The sequence below is a fragment of the Saccostrea cucullata genome, unplaced genomic scaffold (genome assembly GCF_032062105.1).
Source record: "Saccostrea cucullata isolate Sc308-1 unplaced genomic scaffold, CSIRO_AGI_Scuc_v1 ctg8761, whole genome shotgun sequence".
Taxonomy (NCBI): domain Eukaryota; kingdom Metazoa; phylum Mollusca; class Bivalvia; order Ostreida; family Ostreidae; genus Saccostrea; species Saccostrea cuccullata.
The window spans coordinates 25,987-52,004 of record NW_026937263.1 but is presented as its reverse complement, the minus strand read 5'-3'; the positions used below and the strand labels follow the sequence as shown (position 1 = coordinate 52,004).

General features: G+C 34.0%; 2 protein-coding genes and 1 pseudogene across 2 annotated transcripts; 2 read left to right on the top strand and 1 right to left on the bottom strand.

Annotated features, from left to right (window-relative positions):
• Window positions 1-4,665: 4,665 nt before the first annotated feature.
• On the top strand, window positions 4,666-5,559 carry LOC134247672 (uncharacterized). The gene has a single exon (XM_062730006.1). The coding sequence runs from the start codon at window positions 4,666-4,668 to the stop codon at window positions 5,557-5,559; it is 894 nt and encodes a 297-aa protein (XP_062585990.1).
• A 7,418-nt stretch (window positions 5,560-12,977) lies between these two features.
• On the bottom strand, window positions 12,978-13,875 carry LOC134247671 (uncharacterized; annotated as a pseudogene).
• A 5,475-nt stretch (window positions 13,876-19,350) lies between these two features.
• On the top strand, window positions 19,351-23,993 carry LOC134247668 (uncharacterized). Its single transcript, XM_062730005.1, has 5 exons — window positions 19,351-19,467; window positions 19,995-20,215; window positions 20,495-20,713; window positions 21,533-21,819; window positions 23,890-23,993. Exons 1-4 carry the CDS (start codon window positions 19,380-19,382, stop codon window positions 21,638-21,640), a joined length of 636 nt encoding a protein of 211 aa, XP_062585989.1. The 5' UTR covers window positions 19,351-19,379; the 3' UTR covers window positions 21,641-21,819; window positions 23,890-23,993.
• The last annotated feature ends 2,025 nt before the right edge of the window (window positions 23,994-26,018 follow it).

The window sequence follows — 26,018 nt, the reverse complement described above, 5'->3', positions numbered from 1 at the left end:
TTTGTGTTAGGGGAGGGGGGGGGGCATGACATGGCCACTCCATAGTAACCTATTCCGTATAATTACACACCCTGTGCCTAACTCTCTGTAAAATATTGATGCATTTTGCTGCTTTCTTTGGAACATTTTATATGTGTGTTCTAAAAATTCCTACGACAAGGTTTTTTTTTTTCTGTCGGTAAACGGTCTGCCAGGACTAAAAAATAAATATGATGACATTGATTAATAAAGGAGACATTGTTAATGATACTTTGTCCCTTACCTTTCGATGCCGTTGTCCCCCCATCGTTTTATGTTTTCTTAAGTAATTTAATTCTTTATAAAGATAATATTGTTCTTTAACCTTGCTTGAGATAAAGAACTCGAAAATAAACCTATAGAGAAGAATCTGTCAAAAAGACCGGGTGATTCACAAGCGCACTAATGCTAATTAAGCCAAAAGAAGTTAAAGTACACAATGCCAGAAATTCAGCAATTTTCGCATTTTTTTATACTCTAAAACCGATTTCCCGATGCATAAATAATAAAAACCTCTGTAAAACTAATGAAAAACTGATAAACAGAAAACAATAGATACATGTACCGTACATCTGGAAATTTTAACGTCGATTTTATTTTGCGAATTCGGGTCAAAACGCTGTTGATCAATTTTTACGTTTCAAAATTTTGCGAATGACCACTGCGTTGTTCACATTTTCTAATTGGTGATTTATTTTTAAGAAAAATATTTTTGCGAATTCAATGCACTCGAAAATTTGCTAAAAATTTATCTACAGCAAAAATTACCAGATTTACGGTAGATAAATAAATCAATTATTAAAGACGATGAAAACAAATATAACTTCTTAAAATCATTTATTTTTGATTTGGCGATTGTGGCCACGACCTACATAATACAATATATATTTAATTAATTGTTATAACATAACTCCTTATAAACCTTATCCTTATAAACCTTATATCCTTTTCCTTATAAAACCTTATCCTTATAAACCTTATATCCTTATCCTTATAAACTTTATATCCTTATCCTTATAAACATTGTATCCTTATCCTTATAAAGTCCTGAAGATTTGAATACTGACAACATTCAAGCTGGTACTGGGTTAGTAGATACTCAGCAGAAGTTGTGAAAATAATTGTATCATGGAAGGCGTCTCGAAAAACCGCAGTGACTCTCCTTCACATATCTTTAATATGCAGGCCGTGACGAATGGAATTTCTATCACAAGTGTAACTGTCCCAACTAATGTCTCTTACATTTCACATGACACAGTTCAAGGTTGCCTGAAAATATTCAGAAAACTACGGCAGAAAATGCACTGGCAAAATAGATTAACTTGACAAATGCATATAAATCATATATATAGATATACTTAATGTTATAAATAAGGGGAATGGGAGGGTGGGATTTTTAAGCTAACAAACAAACAACACCCACCTCTCAATCCAACTGTAACAAATATTGTGACGTCAAAATTTAACAACAATAACGTCATCTATGGCAGGGCATTACGCGCACAAATCCATGGCGCGGATCTGAGACATAGTATTAACCATCGCTATAATAATTGGATTTATTTCAAAAGGAAATAAATCGCATTATTAAAGACGATGAAGACAAATATAACTTCTTAAAATCATTTTCTTGATTTGGCGATTGTGGCCACGACCTACATAATACAATATATATTTTATTATTCGATATAACATAACTCCTTATAAACCTTATATCCTTTTCCTTATAAACCTTATCCTTATAAACCTTATATCCTTATCCTTATAAACTTTATATCCTTATCCTTATAAACATTGTATCCTTATCCTTATAAAGTCCTGAAGATTTGAATACTGACAACATTCAAGCTGGTACTGGGTTAGCAGATACTCAGCAGAAGTTGTGAAAATAATTGTATCATGGAAGGCGTCTCGAAAACCCGCCAAATGGTTGTCCGTTGAAAATGACAACCACCGCCAACGAAGTTAGGTGGAATGAGAGACGCAAAATATGTGTAGGCGTGACCACATCTTGAAACTTAAAACACATTTAACCTTTTATGGAAAAACATATTCTTGCAAAGCCCTTTGTAAGTTATATAGCAAGAAACAATTACCGATGTAGGACAGGTGAACTCCATCAATATTAAACATTTCATTTGAATCCCAAGTAATCTTATTATTTGATAAAGAATCCACCATTGACAGTAACTAAGTGATTCATAAAATTATTGAGTCTAACAGTAGCAAGATTTTGAGATTTTGAGTTTGAACTAAAACGCCATGAAATTCTTGGCAAAATATTAGACCAACCAATTGTTGTGTTGGGTAGTAGCTCCCCAAGCTTTTTCAGTGTTGAACACATATTGGACCGTAGTTACAGCAATGGAATTTTACCTATATCATTCCCTCCACAATGAATAATTAAAATTTCTGGAGGTGATTCATAACATAACAAAAGTTTTATTTTTGGAATAAGGTCAAACCATTTCATACCTCCCTTTCCCTGCCAAAATATTCTGTAATTTCTTCGTTTTAAACCTAAATCCACACCATCAAAGGATTTTCTTTCATAGTAGAATGCCCATTTAATAATTGAAGAACCAACAATCTAAATAACCTTTTCATCTCCTATATAAAAATATGAAGAAAAAAAATCAAACAAGAACATACTAAATCCTAATATACCTTTTGAAGGCATCTGAACTCCATCTACCTTGCTTTTTTATTTCTGTTTCTGAGTGACTGTAAGAGATTAACTATCTGACGCGGCACCAATACGGAAAGAGTGAGACTTGTACTTTGAGTTTGGAAGACCGGCTATTTCGAGGGACTTATTTAATACTGAACAGAATTGAAACCTTGTTTGAGGACTACCATCCATATGTTTAAATAATTGACCTTCAAATTTCGGCCTCATGGTAATGTACCTTTTCAACCAGTCAACTGGACAGATAGAATTCTTTGTTTGATTCAAACAAACGGATGTTTCTTTCCCAAGTTGGTCAGTTTTTGAGAAAGGAACTCTAAGCTCTACAAAAATTTCCCCAGAAGTTTCATTTTTTCTAAATTTTACATGTTCAATAGAAATAATTTGATTTGCTTGATTTGAACTACTAAAGGTAAATTCACCGATTCTTAGAAAAGCATGATAGGCTACCGAAAATGCCGTTGAAAAAACAATGGCCTCGAAATTCGACGAACAAACTAAATTTGTTGCTTTTATAAGTTTCTCAAGAATGTGTTTTGTAATAGGAAGTCTACAATCTTTGGAATGGTTTGACCTTTTGATTCCTTTCAAATAATTTTCTAATTAGAAAGTTTTTTGTATTGTCACAGAAACCTAATATTTTGCATTTGAAACTTATTCCTGATAGATAGGATGAAATAGTAGAATGAGCTATATGTAGGGATAAATGAGCAATAAGCATACAAATGTGTGGAACAGGTGGGGGCCAAACAGTGCAAAGTTCATACAAAATTCTGAATTGCTCAAAGCTTTTTAGACTAGTGGAATATGTTTGCCTTGTATTTACTGATACCGAATTAAGTGTCAAGCGTTTAATTTCAGTTCCAAGATCAGTTTTACAAAATCTTCTGGAATAGGTGACGGATCTTGATTGGAGTTGGGGGCAAGAACTCGAAACCTGGTCAACTGTTTGCGAGAAATAGAATCAGCTATAACGTTATTATAAACATCTTTATGACAAGCTTTAAAGTAAAAATTGTTTACCATGGAATGTAAAACCAATGGCCTAACCAATTCCATAACTCGAGGAGATTTTGATGATTTTTTGTTTAAAATGGAAACTAAAGCTTTGTTGTCAGTGTGCAGCATTATTTTCTTGTCGAGAAATTCATTCTTAAATAAGAAAATTGTGTAACACAATTGGACCATACCGTACAAATAAATAAATTACATATTAACTTTTTGATATATATATATTGTGTTTCGTATATTTGTTTAATAAGGACATATGTGTATAAGGCATAATAAACCTTATATGTCCTTGAGAGCCATTTAGGTTCTTACGCACTTATTTGCACTTTATTTATCATTTACTAATTATGTGTTTGATGTAGCTAGTTAATATTGTTGTAAATATTAATGTTAATTATTATTGGTCAGCGTTGATGAATTATCATAATTAAATCAAAGATCAATATCTGTACATTTACGTGGTCAGTATCCATTATTGATATTTAATAGTTAATTGAATCGGAAATGGCTTAATAATATTAACTGACCACAATCAATAAATAATATTAGGATGATATATATATTCTAATACTGGACAGGCGGAAGAGAGATCTAGAGAGAACAAGAACTTTATACAAACGTTTCAGACGTACCACTATACGAACTTTGTGCCCCCCTGTACTAGTTACTAGTTTGGCTTCCAGTGGATATTCTGATAATATTTTAACTGTACCAGTGCTGACAACATTGTTCTAACTTTATATGCATGAACGTCTATATATTGTGCAACAGTGACATAATAAATATATTATATAACCAAATAAAGAGCATTGTGTTATAGACGTTCATTTGGTGCCGTGACCAGGATTTGGTTTTGGTTTCGAACGGGTGACCACTGGAATTTGAAAACTGCAACTTCTCCTCCGTTCTGTAAGTATTTATTTTCTCTGCCATAATCTCTTGTAAAAATGTCTGAGCAAGAATTTATAACTGCTGTAAAGGGTCTTTCAATAAAGATGGACAGTTTAAATCAAAATTTGGGAACTAATCAAATTACATCTTTTGATGGGGATCCAAAATTATTTAAGAGATGGATTAAAGCGATTGAAAAACATGCTTTTCTGGAGGGGGTTCCTGCTGAAAATGTAAAAATGATAGCTTTCAAAACTAGTACAGGGGCGGTCAGTGATTTTATTCAAAGGTATTTCAAGGCAAATCAGAGGGTAGAATGGGATACCCTGAAGGCAGAACTCTCCATGAGATTTGCAGAAATTACAGATTCGCAGCATGCTTTTATGCTGCTGAGACAAGTTAAGCAAGAGAAATTTGAAAATGAACAGATCTTTGCTGAACGGTTGCTCTCCATAGCGGAGGAGGCATATCAAGGTGCTCAAGATATGCGAGTCACAGAAAACCAACTTGTTGGGTTCTTTGTCGATGGTCTGTATTCAGACAGATTAAAAATAAAGGTCATGCGAGATAATCCTGCTACCATGCAGGATGCAATAAATTCTGCAAGAGCCGAATTTAATTTGCAACAAAGGTTTCAATTAAGAACTGGGAGAAATTATTTTGCCCCGGCAACCTTCACGGGAGAACCGATGGAGGTTGACCATTATAGGTATAAGAGGGGAAATAGACATAACGAAGGACAACGACCAAGACAATTTGTCAAAAAGACATACACCCCGAAGAAAGTTTTAGCAGTTGAGACAAAACGACCTCGCAGTGAAGTTGTATGTTGGACCTGTAATAAAAGAGGACACTACAGTCCTGAATGTCCAAATAAAAAGAGAAAAATTGAAGCTATTAATGCCCTACCAGCAGAGGCTGAAGAAGAAAATTGGGAAGAGTTAAACTAGGAAGCTCCGCCCAAAATGGGACCTTTGGGGGGAGCTATTTAAAGAAAAAGAAAATTTTGGAAAATGTTAAAAATCTCCCCACTTTGACTGTTAATTCAATAGAAAATCCAAATTCATGTATAATCAAAATTGGGAAAAGAAGATTTAGACTTCTTATAGATACAGGCGCCGCTGTTTCATTGGTTAGTTCAAATTTTTATTGGTCCCTTTCTAATCCTTTTAAACTTTCAAAACCAAAAGTGAATTTGAAATCTGTAAATGGCACTGATTTGAAAATTAAGGTTGTACTCAACTTGAATTTGTTGTAGGAGGTCTCACAATGTCTCATCAATTTTATGTTGTAAAAAATATAAACAGGTCTTTTATTTTGGGTAGAGACTGGTTAGTCCAAAATGGTGTCAGACTTTATTTTGATCTTGCCAGTTTACGTATTGGTAAAACATATGTTCCCATGGTTGAAGATGTTCACATTGCATCAATTTTGAGAGCTTCAAAGAAAACAATTTTAAGACCTCAATCCGCGACAGTTTGTTTTGCAAAACATAAAGATCACGCAAATTTTCAAAACAAAGTTGTTGAAGTAAATGCATTAAATAAAGGTTTCATTAGTGATGAACCAGGTCTTATGATAGGGAACATAATTGCGAAAACAAAATCATCGCGTAAAATACCAGTTTTGGTTGTGAACAATACCAATAAAACTTACAAACTCAAGAGAGGGTGTATTATTGGTCGAATAAATGTTGTAGATGATCAATCGATTAACATCTCGGTTCTTGATAAAAATAAAGAAAAAGACAAAGAAATAAATAACTTGAAAGCAGAACTCAATGTTTCCCCAGAGCACAGAGGAATGATTGAAAAACTTTGTATGCAAAATAAAGATCTATTTGCTAAAACAGATGCAGACTTAGGGCATACTAATACGATCAAAATGAAAATAGATACAGGTGACCATTTACCAATTAAAATGAAACCGTATCGAACTCCGTTGAATAAACGAGTGATCGTAGATAAAGCAATCGATGAAATGTTAAGCGCAAACATAGTGCGGCGTTCAAAATCACCTTGGAGTTTTCTTATCGTGGTAGTAGATAAGAAAGATGGAACAAAACGTTTTTGTGTAGACTTTAGACAACTAAATAAGATCACAAAAACAAATTCGTGGCCCTTGCCCTTGATTGACGATTTATTAGATCAGTTAGGAAAAACAAAATATTTTACATCATTGGATTTGAAGTCGGGTTATTGGCAAGTACTTATGGACGAAGCAGATAATGAGAAAACAGCTTTTGTGTGTCACAGAGGTTTATTTGAATTTAATGTAATGCCTTTTGGCCTTTGCAATGCTCCACAAATATTTTCAGAACTCATGAGCACAGTACTTGCAGGGCTAGAATCATTTGCTTTGGCTTATTTAGACTATATTTTGATATTTTCAGAAACCATTCAAGATCATGAAAAACATATTCAAATTGTATTTGAACGACTTAGAGAGCATGGATTAAAATCAAAAGCCAAAAAGTGCAGTTTTGTTCAAGAGAAAACTCAGTATTTAGGGTTCATTATTGATAAAGAAGGAATAAGACCTGATCCGAATAAAGTAACTGCAATTCGCACTTTGCCTTCACCGAGTACTGTAAAAGAAATTCGCAGTTTTATCGGTATGTGTAGTTATTACCGTCGATTCATACCAAACTTTTCAAAGATCGCGGAACCCTTGGTATCATTAACAAAGAAATATGCAAGATTCAAATGGAATGACGATTGTCAAAAAGCTTTTGATTTCTTAAAAGAGAGTCTAACTAAAGTGCCACTTTTATCAATTCCCGATCCAAATAAAGAGTATATTCTCTACACGGATGCTTCTGATACAGCAATAGGCGCGTGTTTAGCCCAACCACTAGATGAAAACGATAAAGAAAATGAAGTAAAAATATTGGGTATTAGAAATGAAAAACCTATTTGTTATCTTTCACATAAATTAAGTGACACCCAAACGCGATGGTCTACAGTAGAAAAAGAAGCATATGCAATTCACTTTGCACTCCAGAAATTTGATCACTATTTGCATAATGCTAAATTTGTCATTCGAACTGATCACAAACCATTAAAATACTTGTTAGAAGCTCCAATGAAAAATAAGAAAATCCAGTTATGGGCTTTAGGTATCGCCGGATACAATTGTCAAATAGAATATATTCCGGGAACTGAAAATACTTGCGCAGATTTGCTATCTAGAACGCCACAAACAAATGCGTTAATCCCATCTGAAAATGAAATTAAAAATGAACAGAATGAACCGGACGTGCACGAGAACTCTTTAGAAATCAATTTCATCAATTCAAACGCGATAAATCCCAAAGATTATGTGCGCTATGACATAGATGAGCCTGACATTCCGTTTAAACCTCAAATCAAATTAAGTGAAAACACCGAAAACACCGAAGTAAATGTAGCTGAAGAACAATCTAAAGATTCTGAAATAATTCGCATTGTCCGTCAATTGCAACAGGGCACAGCAAAGAAATCAATAAGTGATAAACATCTTATTATTGATGAAGTGTTGTATTATCTGTCGAATGCCGATAACGATCCGATCATAAGACTCTATGTGCCAGCGCATTATCGATTACCTGTAATTAAACAGTATCACGATGATAATGGTCATTTAGGAATTGACAAAACATTCGACGCGATCAGACAAAAGTATTACTGGCCTAATTTGTATAAAGAAATGTATGACTATGTCGGTAAATGTGTAAAGTGTGCTACACGAAACCTTAAAAAAATAAAGCCGAATATTCAAGAAACAGATGTTCCGCCATTTCCATTTGCGAAAATTGGTTTAGATCTATCAGGTCCATATCCGAAGTCATTATCGGGAAACAAATATATTGTCGGATTTGTAGATCTTTACTCTGGCTGGCCTGAAGATTTTGCAGTCCCAGATAAAACTGCCGAGACTATCGCACATTTGATCATTGAAGAAATATTTCCAAGATTTGGTGCTCCCTTAGAAATTATAACTGACAATGGCACGGAAAATGAAAATAAGGTAGTTAGAGACACTTTGAAAGAATTAAACATCTCGCATGTAAAAACATCATACTACCATCCTCAAAGTAATGCAAAAGTTGAAAGATTCCACCGAACACTTTATGATGTATTGGCTAAAAAGTTAGAAGACAATTTAACGACTTGGGATATTTTTCTCAATCAAACCTTAGCCGCAGTTCGATTTAACATCAATGAATCTTCATCTTTCTCCCCATTTTATTTGCTTTATAATCGAGATGTCATTATGCCAATAGACAATATTCTGCAACCGCGCCGCAGATATATGGGAGAAGATCCGCATAAAATAGCGTTAGAACAACAGCATAAATCCTTTACAATGGTCCATAGAATTTTAAAACGATCTAAACGAAGACAAGCAAAATATGCAAACAGAAATGCGGTAGATGTAGAACCAAAGATCGGGGACCCAGTTTATTATAAGAATAATCAAAGACAGAGCAAGCTTCAATCTAAATGGAAACCATTCTATAGAATAATTGAGCAAATTTCGCCGGTTACATTTAAAATCAAAAGTCAATTAGACGGCAAAGTGACGAAAGCGCATAAAGAATTACTGCGATTAGCGAAAATCGATGAATGGGAAATACCTCAAAACGACCATGGAAAACCTTTGCGAAAAGCCGCCTATGTAATGCCCCCAGAATCGGAATCAGATGATAATAAATCAGACAATAACGTCTCTACGAACCAAGAGTTTGAAAATCAAAATGAAAATATAAAAGATGAAACTAACACCTTAAATGATGCTGTAAACCCAAACAGAGATTACATGTCAAACAATGAATCAGAAAATGAACCAATATCAATGAGTCATGATAGTGTAAGTAGCAATGACGAAGAAAATATACCCCTTGCAAAATTAGCCCAAAAATATAGAAGGGAAAGAGAAAACTCTTCTTCTGAAGATGACATCCCGTTATATGAGCTCTCTAAACGTCTAAAACAAAACAACAATGACAGACAAATGACCGAATCTGAAAGTGACGATTCGCTTATGGATATTAACGAATGTAAAATGAAGCGTAAAAAGACAATTAAGAAAAAACATAGAGAAAATAGAAATGATAAAACTGAATTTCGAACCTTCTTGAAATCCCTTTCAAAATTATTATAAATATAAATGTAGGAAATTTTCAATTCCTTACTGAATTTCGTTTTCGTATCGTGCAAATAGTAAGGAACTGAAAGTATAAAGATATACAAAACCACAGTTGATCTATATATTACAGCTTTGTTCTTGCAAGACAAACCGAAAAATAAAAATTCTGTTAAGTAATTGTTATATTAAAAATAATATTAATCATTGCTAAATAAATTATTGATGGACATTGGATTGTGTTTATCCAAACTGAACTGCCATTTGTGAAAATTTGTGAACAGCGTCATACTACATAACTACTGATTTTGTTGTTAGACCTCCTATCAAGTTCTGATTTTGGAAAAAGCTTGTTCTGCTGTCACAAAAGAATTAACGCTACCTCCCCATTATCATCAAGAAAGTCGATATAATATAACTAATACCTTGCAAACTTTTGTGAACTCATATACCATTTCTTCTGCTAAGCTTTGGAAGCCTCAGAACTCAAAATTTGATAATGTGTCTGATATACAAATACCTGCTAAATTACAAGACCTTGAGACAGTGCAAATGAACAGACTGGTTAATGAATTGACAAGTATATATTCTGTTAATCCTCTAACTAATGGGGGTTGGCCAAATTGGGTTTATTCTATTTTAATAATCAGCATCGCTTTAATCCTGGGGATTCTATTTATTATCTATTATAAATGTAAAAGGCGTTGGTCAAGTAGATTTTGGCAAAAGGTTAAGAAAGCAGGCGGAGAGAAGGAACAACTGAAATTGGTGGCGATTAAATCCCCTAGTGAAGATAACACTAGCAGACACAATAAGGCATCTGCACCATCATCAACTACTGCTCTCATCGCTGGAGTTGACCCTGTCGATACCATTACGAAACTGTATCCGAAACTAAGGACGGATGTATTAAAACCTAAAACCGATGACCCCGCTGCATTGTAAATAAACTCTTGTGTAAGTCGATCCCTCTTTCAAATAAGAGCCGAGGATCGTGAATATTGAACTGTCTGTTGATTTCGAGACTAATATTTAATGAAACATACATTACTGTGTTGTTCGTACTCCAGATGGAGGAAAATTTTATTGTCTCGTAGACTATGTGTTGTAACTATTTAACCAGTCCTCATATATTACTTCTCGTTTAATATGATGTACCTTACAGACGAGGGAGATTTACATTATGCCGTTACTTTCAAACCAAAAATGGCATAAATTACCATGGAAAAATCCACGAGTTCCAATTCCATCGACTATGAATTAAACTAATTCATCTCTTGTGTGGGAGGAATGTAACACAATTGGACCATACCGTACATATAAATAAATTACATATTAACTTTTTGATATATATATTGTGTTTCGTATATTTGTTTAATAAGGACATATGTGTATAAGGCATAATAAACCTTATATGTCCTTGAGAGCCATTTAGGTTCTTACGCACTTATTTGCACTTTATTTATCATTTACTAATTATGTGTTTGATGTAGCTAGTTAATATTGTTGTAAATATTAATGTTAATTATTATTGGTCAGCGTTGATGAATTATCATAATTAAATCAAAGATCAATATCTGTACATTTACGTGGTCAGTATCCATTATTGATATTTAATAGTTAATTGAATCGGAAATGGCTTAATAATATTAACTGACCACAATCAATAAATAATATTAGGATGATATATATATTCTAATACTGGACAGGCGGAAGAGAGATCTAGAGAGAACAAGAACTTTATACAAACGTTTCAGACGTACCACTATACGAACTTTGTGCCCCCCTGTACTAGTTACTAGTTTGGCTTCCAGTGGATATTCTGATAATATTTAAACTGTACCAGTGCTGACAACATTGTTCTAACTTTATATGCATGAACGTCTATATATTGTGCAACAGTGACATAATAAATATATTATATAACCAAATAAAAAGCATTGTGTTATAATTGCAAGGGCAATTGGCACTAACTCTAAAAATGTAATGTCTAACATAATGTCTGGATTCTTCCAGCTATCTGGCCAACCAAAATATGCCCATTGTCCATGAAGGTAAACGCCGCAACCTAAATGTTGATTTCATGTACTATCAGTGTAGAGATGAAGTTGATCATTAGACAACCAATTAACAGTCATGAAATTTAAACTGCCATTAAACCTGTGTATGAAATCTAACCACACAAGAAGGTCATATTTCATTCCCTTTGTTACCCTAATAAAATGACTTGGGTATATTATTCCACACATAGCATCACAAAATCTTCTATTAAAGGCCCTAGCAGATGGAGTAGCTTTAGCACAAAAATTCAGAGAACCTACCAAAGATTGTAATTCTCTCAGCGTAACTTTTGTTTTTTGTAACATATCAAGCAGTGATTTCTCCAGCTCGATAATTTTTTCTTCAGGAATTCGAATAGCCATCTTATCTGTATCAATTTCTATACCCAGGAATGTAAGTACCGATTTTGGGCCCTCTGTTTTCTCTTCTGCAAGAGGGATGCCAAATGCAGAGCAGGTATTTTTGAATGATAACATCAACAGGTTACATGTTTCTAACGTGTACCCAGCAAATATGAAGTCATTTAAGTAATGGTTTAGAGTGTGAACTCCAGTTTTTACTTCTACTACCCACTGAATAAAATGTGCAAACTTTTCCCATAAAGCACAATTAATTGAACAACCCATTGGTAGACACATATCATAATAATATTGATCGTTAAACTTGAAACCAAGTAATTGATGGTCAGAAGGGTGAACCGGAAGTAATCTAAAAGCTGATTTCACATCAATTTTTCCCAGATAAGCCCCTTTTCCCAGTGACCCTACCATGTCTAAAACCTCGTCAAAAAAAGTGTATTGAACAGAACAAGCTTCGGGGTCTATGAAATCATTAACACTAAAATTAGAAGGATATGAAAGGTGGTGAATGAGACGCCAACCCCCATCCTTTTTTTACACTACTCCAATAGGTGATAGCCTTAAATTGGACAAAGGTTCATGATTAAAAGGACCTGCTATTCGACCCAAAGAAATTTCTTTGTCAATTTTTTCTTTTACCTCTTTTGGGTGATCGTTCACAAAAACTAAATTTTTACAAGTTGTTGACACTCTTGGACCTTCATAATGTAGATAAAAACCTAATTTAAACCCGTTCTTTAATTCATTCGCTACAGTTTGATTTGGAAAAATTGACAGATAAGGACACATATTATTCAAGTTAATTGGTGTTAAACCTGTTCTTACGAAAGGGACCTGCTGCCTGGCTGACGAAAATTTGAGAAGGGGGCTTGAAAAGCCCTAGAAGACGATGTCATCTGTACAGCTTGTTTATCAGGACAATGAATTGCAGGATGTTTGTTTTGACACTTTAAACACTGGTGTTGATATTGACAATTTTGCATGCAACAAGAGCCTTTGTTGTTGTATTCATAACAAAATATTGAGCTGACCTGAGAATTTTTATATACTGAGTTAGTATTTGGGGTTATGTAAAGAAGCCAAAGCTCTGGGTCGATTTTGTCCCAGGAAATACTGTTATCTTTGGCTCTTTTCAGTCGAAATTGTCGGTCGTATTCTCTCCAACCTAATCCACCAGAAACTCGACTGGCACCGAGTTTGACATTAGCCATATATTTGATAAGGCTGTGAGTTTGATCAATATGTGCTGACAAATAAACACTCATATAAATAAAAAATGCATCCAGCCAAGTGTCAATTGTAATTTTGATTGTATTTGCAGGTTTTAATGTGAGTTGACCATTTGTAAATAGAACTCTAGTCTTCTGTCCATCAATATTTGTTTGCTTATTCAAAAGTGTATGCAATTCTACAAACTCCCCTTTCATGATTTTTTTGTTTAACTGACTGAGTAACATGCATACCTAGATCATCATTTACACTGTTTATGCTCTGAGGCATAGAACATGAAGGGGAAATGGTGTCCAAACAAATGACTTGATCTGAATCAGAATTTTGTACATTGTTAGTTGATGTAATAGATGTACAAGAGACTTTGCTACCTTCAGTCGATGACGATGGGGTGTCGAGTCGTTGAGATATGATGGACTCTATCCTCCTGTTAATTTCAGGTAGCATCTTTTCTGCTACTGAAGAAACCACTTCCCCAAGATCTGGCATTGCCTCCCTGTTTGTTCCAGGATCCGAGTTTGGAGTTGGGCCTGAGTTATTTACTTTCTGACATCTTTTCTTCACCCCCCGGAAATCTGGCCTTCCCTGCAAATTTCCTTTTCCCGTTCGTTGCCGTTGGCCTCCCTCCTTCGTCAGTTGAGTGTGACTTTTGTCGTGGTTGCATCTCTCAAAATACGATATATAAATATATTTTAACTCTGATGTGTAAAGCAAATTGAATATGATCTATAAGCAGTTATAAAAAACAATTGTCCGTACAGAACTTGTCAGAAGGACTACAAATATGTTTAAATTATAAGATATTACAATAACAACACAAATTGTTAATATTTAACCTTGTGCCTAATAAATGAGAAATAAACCAATGGATTAAATGGCGAAAATTAGCAGTTACATCAAATTTTTAAGCTAAGAAATAAACAACACCCACCTCTGAATCCAACTGTAACAAATATTGTGACGTCAAAATTTAACAACAATAACGTCATCTATGGCAGGGCATTACGCGCACAAATCCATTGCGCGGATCTGAGACATAGTATTAATCATCACTATAATAATTGGATTTATTTAAAAAAAAAAAATAAATCGTATTAAAAAAATATATAAATAAATGAAAAATAAATAAAGTCAATAAATAACGGTATCTTCTGTAAACTTTGTTTAGGAATATGTAAACTTCTATAATCATAAAAAAGTAACAGAAATTAAGTCAGGAAATGCCATTTTTGATAATACATGTACATTGTTTTTTTTTCTATATTACCTACCCTCTACTACTTTCTCTCACAAACTAATAATAAATACAATATACTTTTGGTTTTAGGGCTGGAATAGCTGCTAGTGAGAAACCTCAGCGAATGAAAAAAAATAATTTTGCGGAAAATATTCAGTTTGTCAAATAGTTATTTTAAAAACTAAAATACTCTCAATGATGCCATATATACAATAATAAGAAGCACACCATATTTTATGCAACGCGTGTATAATAATCCAAAAATGAAATATATCTACAATCATTCAGTTATTTAAAAAATTTAAAAATGCATCAGGGGATCTGCAATCACTAATAAAATTAAGACACTTTTAAGAAATTGCTTCCTTTAAAGGCTTTAAGGAGCATATTATACCTTGACTAGCTTTTCCCCCTTAGAGGAAATGGTCAAGTACAAAAGAAGACGAAATAGTCCCATCCACATGGTCTGCAGTAAATCAGAACTTTGATTTACTATGGGGAAAACCTTGGAAGTTTGATTTACTATGGTAAAAACTTTGAAACTATAGTTAGCTATAGTTTACTACTGTACATCTGGAAATTTTTGCGTCGATTTTATTTTGCGAATCTGGGTCAAAATGCTGTTGATTAATTTTTACGTTTCGAAATTCTGCGAATAACCACTGCATTGTTTACATTTTCTTATTGTTTAATTATTTTTGAGAAAAATATTTTTGCGAATGCAAGGAGCTCGCAAATTTGCTAAAAATTTATCTACAGCAAAAATTTCCAGATTTACGGTATAGTATTTTTCTTTGTTGGTGGGGGTGGGGGTGGGGAGAACATAACACGGTCGGTCCTCAGTAACCTATTCCGTATAATTACACGTCATGTGCCTAACTCTCTGTAAAATATTTATGCATTTGCTGCTTTCTTTGGGATATTTTATTTGTGTGTTCTTAATATTTCTACGACATTTGTCGGTAAACGGTCTGCCAGCACTAGAAAATCAGTATGATGAAATTGATTAATAAAAAATATAGTGTACCATGTAGAAATGCAGAAATACTGCATATTTTAACTGATAATTCTAAGAGAGAGAGAGAGAGAGAGAGAGAGAGAGAGAGAGAGAGAGAGAGAGAGTCGTACTGAAATGGATATATGTAGGAAGGAAAAACAAGCAAATTCAAAGAATTGTGGTCCCCCGCTTTCGGTGTCTTTGTGGGCGAAATATTATTTTTTAGGGTCAAAGTCAAAAGGTCAAAGTTATTGGTATCACATGTAAGGTCTTTCCACAAAGAATATAAATATTTAAAATATGATAGTCCTAGTTTCTACCGTTCAAAATTTGCGACCAAGGTTAAAGTTTTTAAAAAGTAGTTTAAACTCCAAGGTCAAAGGGTCAAAGTTCTTGGTATGCAATGAAAGGCCTTCTCACAGGGATTACATACGTGAAGTACGAAAGCACTAGCCCTTACCGTTTAAAAGTTATGGTCAAGGTTAAAGTTTTTCAGAAGTACGTAAATCTCCAAGGTCAAGGTTAAAAGGTCAAAGTTGTTGGTATCCAATGAAAGGTCTTGCCACAAAGAATACATACGAGAAATATAAAAGTCCTTGTATCTACTGTTCAAAAGTTGTGACCAAGGTTATAATCTTTAAAAAGTAGTTAAAACTCCAAGGTCAAGGTCAAAAGGTCAAAGTTCTTGGTATCCAGTGAAAGGTCTTTTTACAAGAATAACTTATGTGAGGTATAAAAGCCATAGTCCTTACTATTCAAAAATAATGGTCAAGGTTATAGTTTTTTTCATAAGTACGTAAATTTCCAAGGTCAAGATCAAAATTTCAATGTTGTTGGTATACAATGAAAGGTTTTGTCCCAAAGAATAAATATTTGAAATATGAAAGTCCTAGTATCTACCATTAAAAAGTTATGGCCAAAGTAAAAGTTTGGAATTTTTGAGTAAAAGTTGGTCAAACTCCAAGGTCAAGGTCAAAAGGTCAAACTTGGTGGTACCAAAAGAAAGGTCTGATCACAAGGAAAACACATATGAAATATGAAAATCATAGCTCCACTTAATCAAAAGTTATGGGCAAGGTTAAAGTTTTTGTGACGGACGGACAGACTGACAGACAGACGGACAGACGAATGAGATTTAATGTCCCCTCGCTTTGGCGAAAGCTGGGGACAAAAATGAATGTAAGGAAAAAATTTAGAAATCTTTATTGCACAGGGCATGTTTTTTCTTCCAGATAGATCAGAATTCTTCTATTAAAACTGATGATGAAAGTCAAAGTGATTTTTTCCCATCTCAAATAAGTGGTAGATATATCAAACATTTTTTCACATTAAATGCTTATACTCTAATTTGTATACACAAGAAAACCCAAAAGTTCTAGTCATTGGGTTGTCTGGTTACTTTGCATGTTTATCAGAATGTTGAATTAGTGTGACAGTGTACTTGATCCAAAAGCTAAGTAAATGTTAAGATTTTGTGATTGATAAGGTTCAAGTGTTTATCTGACTATCTGCTAGCTATAGTTGTTGTATATAGTCTGTTAACGTTTTCACATTTTTAATTCTTTGGAAACAATAGACCATGCCATTTCAACTAAACCTACAGCATTCCTGGTTGTAGGGTATTTCAGTTTATTTAAATGAAGGACCAATCCCTCTTTCAAGTGAAGAGGGGAAAAAATGACATTTTTGTGCTTGTATGGGAAATGGGAAATAATGACTTTTTGTGCTTGTATGGAGGAGTATTAGAATATACTACTTAACAAAAATATTACTTGTGACCTAACATACATGTCCAAGAACGAATTCAATGTCGATATCGACGATATCGACAATTTTATGTCGATATCATATCTATATCGATCGTGATCAGCACTATTAATTGGAAATACCTGGTGCCAAATTTGAGAAACTATATTACGTCGATGTTGTCGATATCGACAATATCATGACGATATCGTATCGATATCGATCCTATTTGCATAATCTAATTTCACATTGAGGTATAACATTATGTTACAAAGTCACATGTGAAGTCAAAATTGATTCATTATTGGCATGAATATGAAAATAAATTATGATAAAGAAAATTTTAAGTTGTTATTGTTTTAGATTAGATTTAGAGTAAAATGTTGGGTTGGGGTATAAATTCTTGAAAATGTTTTAACAATCATGATTCGATATCGACGATATCGACGGTAAGGTAGATTTATTAAACACAGAAGTCTTGTAAAAATAAAGTTTTTGTATTAAGGTGAAGATTGGTAAAGTAATATGCTTTTAACAATCATGATTCGATATCGATGGCAGGTAAAATCTTCGTAAAAGGAAAGTTATTAAACATAAACACATTCAAAGTAGCAGGGAAGGTATAAACAAAAGTTGAGCGAACATGATTCGATATCGAAGCAATATTGTCAATATCGACGATATCGACACTTCAGAGAAAGATTTATAAAGAAAGTTTTAAGTAACAGTTGTTAAAAACAGCATACTAAGGATGGAAACCACAATTCTTGAAACAATCATGATTCGATATCGGCACGATATCGAGGATACTAACAGTAAGAAAATAATCTTACAACAGTAAGCATTGTTATAAACACACGAGAAATATTAGAGAAATATTATAGAAAACTATGAAAAAAGTAATGTGTCGATATCGTAACTACATCGTGTCTTGGACATAACTCTGACCTAAGGGTGTGTAATGACCTCGACAGTCGACCCGAAGCCATTTGTGTGAGTTCAAGGTCGCTATAAAGTACATTATTTGTGTCTGGACAATATCTTTCCTATAGATAAACTTCCTTTTTCATTCAAAGAGTGCTCATGACCTGAGGGTGTTACATGTGACCTAGGTCATTTGGTTATGTTCAAGGTCACTGGAAGAAAAAAAGTCATTTTTTCGTGTTTTATTCATATCATTTGTATTGATGTTTGCTAAGATTAGATTTTTGCCTTAGTTTCATTTACTAAAATGTATAATGAGCAATTTTACACTCTAAATGTTTAAACACCAATACCAGTATTAGTGAGGGTATTTGTCCCTTTTGGACAGTTCTAGTTAATATTAAAATTAGCAAGTGCCTTATGTTACTAAAATATTGACTTGTGACTATAGAGTTAAAGATTCATGTTAATGTTTATCTTTGATATTTTTCAGTCATCATGGAGGAGTTATGAAAATGACAGCACCCTGAATGCACTGAATGGATTCCTAAATGCAGTCAATTTACAAACTTTTTTCTATCAATGAAAGGAGGAATTGGGTGACATATTCGAAAAGGACTCAAATTAATTATTTATTTAAGAAGAATCAATGATATAATGATGTGCATCAAGGGCATACTGTTTCCCGAAAATAAGGTGTTAGAAGAACTGAATGATCTTCAGAAGACCAGTGCTTCAAGTAGATGCTCATCAAGTGACTTTGACTACACAGATCTTGTGGACTCTTACAAAAGAGCAGAAACATGGCAGCAGAGAAGACAGGTTTTGTCCATCATTGCGTCAAAAATGTCACTCAAAGATGTACTTGCAATGATTCCCGAAATTACACCTCACAGATATTATGCTGCCCCTAATCATTCCAAGCAAATTGGTGCTGCACTTCTTATTCCAGACAAGAAAATTAACAGACAAAGAATGGATCCAGATAAGCTCGATGCATTCCCTGATTTCATTACCTCCAGCCATATTGTTCATGACCTCCCGTATGGTGAAAAGAAAATGAAATTTTCAGATGGATCAGTGCAAAGTATGCCAAATGTTGTGAAGTGCATGGGTTCTGCCGATATAATTCAGCAGTACAAAGCTTATTGTCAAGAAAACAACATTATGCAATTAGGTATGTAATTTCAACTGGAAATATTTTGTAAATTTTATTTTTTGTTACATGATTGAAGGTCTAAATGCAAATGTGTACTTTTTCTTCTCGGTTGAATTAATGTGCTACATATTGTACCAATTTTATAGAGTTATGTTCAAGAATATAAGAAAAAAGTTATTTTTAAATCAAAATATAGAAACAAATCCTAATATAAATGAAATAAGAATATCTTACACAGCGTACTGTGGTTTCATCAATATTCGTTGAGCACCAATTTTCGAGCATTTCTTGTTGAGTAGATCCACGAAATTCAATGTTCATTGAATTAAGAAATATATTATTCATTTTATACAGGCGATCCTTTTGTCCACAAAATTGTATATCATCGAAAACGTCTGTTTTACAAAGTCCACAAAAATTGATGCCAACGAAAATTGATGAAACAACAGTATATGCATTAACTTTTTTATTATTGTTTCATTTGAAAATCTTTAATTATATTTTCACACATTTTTGTTAAAAATGTAATTTTGACAATATGACAGGAGATAGCACAATGTTCAGGATTCTTGAACAATGTGGTGCCCAAGTCAGAAAGAGTCTTGAATGTCTAGACTACTTTGTTGCTGAAGGAGGACGTGCATTTGTAACTCTGCAAGATGTCATTGACAAGCTGCTGAGTTATCAAGTGATTTCTGGTGACCAGCAGAAGGATTATCAGGCTCTGCTCTTACAGTCTAAACAGTATCTAAGAACAGATTTCAAGGTACTAAATATTGCTGATTGCTTAATGTCCTCTAAATGAAAAGCACATACTCTGTCTTAATCAAAAATGTCTGACCATGTATAAATCAGTTGTAATTTTTTTCCATTTTGATAATTTTTATAGATATTTTTTTTTTTACATTCTGGTATTTACACCTTCTTGTACCATTAATAGATTTCTAGTAAGATGGGAGCCAAGACATATATTATTACTACATGTGTATTGTTATATGGTATTCATATTCCCATATACATGTATTTTCATTTTATTTCATTCAAGATACATGTCTCACATGGAAGTGAAGAGGCAGATCACTGTATGGTTCATGCCTTGAGCGATGCAAAAGAGGGAACCTTCATGGAGGAATGTAGACACTGCCATGATATGGGTTGTGAAAGCTGTGAGCAGTTGAAGGACCTTTTGACATTTCTGGAGAACATCTTTTCTAATTCTTCCATAATTGCAGCAGGAGAGGAAATAAATGATCTTCGTTTCAAGGTATAAAATTAATTCATGCAGTTTATTTAATACAGATTGATTGATTGATTGTATCCAAGACCCAATCACTAAACAAATAGCCCGCAGAAAGTGGCGATGGATTGGACATACCCTCCGAAAACCACCAGGAGACATTACACGCCACTCACTAGAGTGGAACCCACAGGGCAAACGGCGAGTTGGGCGTCCCAGGAAAACTTGGCGAAGGTCCTGTGAATAGGAGATCAGGCAATGTGGACATTCCTGGGAACAACTAAAAAGAGCTGCCCAGAATAGAGTGCGGTGGAGAACTGTTGCTGAGGCCCTATGTTCCACCAGGAACCAAAAGGAACCATGATGATGATTGATTGTATATTGTTTAACGTCCCTCTTGAGAATTTTTCACTCATATGGAGACGTCACCGATGCCGGTGAAGGGCTTCAAATTTAGACCTATACTCGGCACTCAGGGCCATTGAGCAGTGAGGGTTCTTTATCGTGCCAACGCCTACCGTGACACGTGACCTACGTTTTTAAGGTCATATCCGAAAGACCCGTGACTTTCACTTCCAGTGCCGAGCGCTTGGCGAAGGAACAGTCACTACCTATGTTTACGTCTTAGGTATGACGCGGCGCCGCGATCGAGAATCGAACCCGGGCCTCCCGATCACGAAGCGAACGCTCTTCCACTAGGCTACCGTGACCGGTATATTTAATACAGAGTCAACCATGTGAAAAAGTTATCCATGTCTTATAGCTTTTAAAGTTTCTATATTAGGAGTCATCTATACACTGCGCACTAAAGAGTTGCATTGTTAAATTATCATTTTATAAATTTAGGTTCAGAGAGCAACTGAGAGTATTTGGAACTTAAAAAAACATGCCATACGATGCAAAAATCAGGATCAAGCCAAGCGGATCTCTTTGCAAACATGCCCACTAGTGTAGTTTTGTTGATCTGTGACTGGGCAATGAAATTCCTGCCCCGCAAGTTTAGAGAGGACCAATGTGACTGGTTTGGGAAAAGAGGAATTCCATGGCATATTTGTATGGCTTTCTGTAGAAAGGATGATGGCAGCATTGGGAGTCTAGGATTTATACATTTCTTTGCAAATCAAATCTCTCAGGTAACAAAATATAGCATTATTTCAAAACTGAAGAATGTTAACGGTGCCCATTATTTAAGGAATGAATTTGACATTTATCCAAGTTGTACTGGTATAACCTGGGAAGGGGCAGTTTGTGCTTTATAAACAGCAAACTGGGTTAGCTATTATATTCATTCCTTATACATGAAATTTAACTTCTCAACATTAAAGTTGTCACAACTGACCTCAAGTTGTGATGGATTCGTTAATCAAATTTACAATCCAAATCAAATAATATTTTGGAAGACCTCCTGTATACCAAGAAACAACAAGATTTATAAAAATTAACAATAAATTTATCTACATATGTACAATGAACAAAACACGGCTGAAAGTTCGATCATAGTTGTCACGCGAGTTTCACACCACGTTCCAACGTCATCCACGGTCCACCATATTGTCCATATTGTCCACCATAGTGTACCGTCCGGGGTCCACCATATCCTAATTAGACTCACCACGTAAACAAAACCCTTCAGTCCAAATAAAGCTTAATATACAAGTTCTGGTCACCTACAATTTTCATAGGGTTTTCTAATAAAATATTCAAAATACATATCTGTTCAATATACTAGATTTTACAAACAAATTACAAAAGAAAACACATATTTGCCGTTTAACAAGTAAATGAGCGTAAATATATACATTCTCGCTATATTGCTAACCGTTTTACATCGAATATTGCTTTTTAAAGCTAACAACAAAAATATTGTAAAGTATAAGAACTTACTGAGCTATGGCATTTTACACATTAAACAGGTTGGGCACAGTTCCTTTTTCGGGGAAGTATTACTGTAAAAGGGAACTATTACTCTTTTCAATAATAAAAAAAAACATTACTGAATTCGGGAATTTTCACTCATTTAGCCTCTATTCTTGTGTTTGTTTTGAATAAAAGATAAAGTGCAAGAATATTTTCACATCGTCTAAACATTTATTGTCTATTAAGTGTATGTGTGCTCAAAGCTACAATATTTATTGCTGCAAAAAGCTGAAAAAAGTGGGATGAAATATTTCTATGCTAAAGATTTCTTACGGTAGCTTACCTGTGTTAAAATTGGGATAATGGATACGTTCAGCATTTGCTAACTCGTTCATGAGATTATTCTTTCTAATTTAATTTAATACAATTTCTTTAAATGAAATCGTAATAATAATTGTAAATATCATTGCTGCTTTTACAGATGAAAATAATTATTTGAAATATAAAATACAAATGACATTCTTTTAAAATTGTCCTGGAATGAATGTCCTTATTAGATTCCATACTTTTGGTACCATTATCAACAGGGAAAATTATTAAATCTCATTTTACTCTTGTCTGCAGGAATGGCGGTCCGAATTTTTCAGTCAGCGAGGTTTGTTTGATAAAGATAAAATACATCACACTGTATTGTTTTATGCACTTTTTATTTAATGAGTGGATTAGAGGCATTATTTAAAAAATGTGACAAAACTTCCCCTATTGAGTAATGTTTTTATTACTGAAAAGAGTAATAGTTCCCTTTTGTAGTAATACTTCCCCGAAAAAGGAACTGTGCCCAACCTGTTAAAATCATACTGTCGGCCCCCAGGTCTTGCTCTTAACGCCGCTACAAAACATCCCTGAATCCCAAGATCACACAGCAGGGGAAACAGCTAGAACACACCCAAGTTCACACAGCATGGGTTATATAAAAGGCACACCCGAGATCACTAAGCATGGGTAAAGTATAACTCACGGCGTCCAGACTTCTTCTGACAAACACTAGCCAACACCCAGTATAAATAACTGACCAAGCTACTCAAACGGGTTCGACGAGTATACGTTGATAAAAATAGCAATAAGTACAACCCAGTGACCAATAGTGCGTAAATGAAATAAACGATAACTCCTAATGCCCAAATAAAGATAACTCTTACCAATACCTGTACAAGCTAATATAAAACATTGACACAATGTCACTTGTGACAAAAGTGTAGACAATAAGACAACTTTTTGTTTAAAAGTACTTGACAGGTGTATGCCAGTCTGTCTCATTAAACTTTTTTTAACCAAATGAATTTTAGGACAGTAGTGTCACTGTCAGGGTGATCAGTGACGTCATGAAGCAGATTCAGGGAATCCAAGCAGAAAACCTGAAGTTTCATCTATGGTCTGACAATGCAGGGTGTTACAAGTCTACAGACATGCTTGCATTTTTGTATCATTCTGGAAATGTAATAAAGACCTACAACTTCTGCGAGTCCCAGAATGGGAAGGGTCCTTGTGATCGGACAGCAGCTACCATTAAGTCAGCTATTAGAAGATATGTCAATCAAGGCCATGATGTACTAACAGCTCATTCAATGTAACAGGTATTATAAATCTACATTTAAGGGGGCCGACTATAGTTTTATTGTGTTAAAACTACAATAGCGAAACTCTTCATTTTTATACCATATATAACTTACATTAACTTCACTGTACATGAATAGTTTCGGGAAAATCTACCGTCCAGGTATTTTTGAGGGACCGTCTCAAAATACAGGTACATTTACTATAGGAATATATAGGAAAATGCCAATTTTTCGCACTTTAAAGCAAATTATAGAAATACTACAATAGACATTTTGTTCAGACTATGATATTTTATGAATAATATTATATGATACAATATATATAAGAAACACAAAATTCTAGCTCTTGTAAAGAGGGGAGGCATCTCAAAATGCAAAAAATTGGCAAATTTTACTATTTTTATAGAGTACTACAAAATATGACGTAAACAATGGATTCACAAGAAAACATAATAAAAATATTGGAGATATTCTAAAATTTCTATGTTTTAAATAAGAGCGTGTGATTATTACTTTTTCTGTAATAATATTTTGTTACCCCTTACTTTAAGAGCTACAAATTAACATAACGTCAAAAAGACACTGCAGCGACGTCAACCTACCTATCAACTGCAAAATCGGTTAAATAATCAGTTATATAAAATTGTAAATTCATTTTTAGACCTGTTATTTCTTAATTTTGTTTAATTTTAAAAATAAAGCGAAAAAAGTTGCATTAAAACAGCAAATACGCTTCATTTTCCTATGATGCGCGAAATATTGCGCAATGGAAACTATAGTCGGCCCCCTTAATGTTAACTAACACTGGTGAAGTTAAACCAAAAATAACAAATCTGATTTCAAGAGAGATTTAAATAATCTCATGAAAAATAACTTAATTAAATGATATTTTATATAGCTAAAATGATTCAACTGTTCAAGTGTTGTTATGGTGATGTTTCAATACAAAATATTTATTGATAGCACTGTAACATGAACTTGTTTAATCATTTTACATGTACGTTATCCTATGATTATTTTTCAGGCAATTGAACAATCTTTGAAGACTGTGAAGTACAGAGTCAGTGTGGTCACAGATTCAAGCACAGAACATGAAAGAAAGAAAAATCTACTGAAGCCTTTGGCTGGGGTATCGACGTAAAATAATTTTTCATTCTCACTTACTGGAATAAGAGCATGGAAAGCTTATGAAGTTGGTCCAGGTAACTAAATCATTTTAAGTCTATATGAAGTGTAACTAATACAATGTACTGTAACTTTATTATATTAAGCATGTACCATACAATATTTGACAGTACTGAATTTTTGAACACACTGTGGGTGAAATCAGTCAGCAGGGGATGCTCACTCCTCCATGGCACCTGTTCCCACCTCTGAAATTTCAGAGGTCCATGTGTGCTCTGCTCCTGTTTTGTATTGTTTTACGGACTTTTTATATTGAATACTGCTCTTATCTTTATATCCTTCATTCAAGAGATTTAGCGTTGTTCTAAATTCAGTGGAAGTTCCTTCCCTCTAAAATTGCATAAAGGATATGAAGTCAAATGTAATACTGAACATTTACAGTGTTGAACATTTTGAATAATACATTAAAATTCTGTTGCAAAAAGAACATGTAATTGTTTACATCTCAAAGACAACACATTTTCTTTAATTTGAAGAAAACTTGAAATCATGTTTCTAGGTCAAAGGTTAAGTTCATAGCAGAATTATATGAAAAATCATTGTCCGGAGCATGTTTTCTCTTGACTTTGTCCAATGTGGCTCGTATATAAATCACAGAGTGCCAGTGGTCAATTGATGTGCAGTGACCTTGAACAAGGTTTTAGGTAAAGGGTCAAGGTCAAAATAGCCTCTTG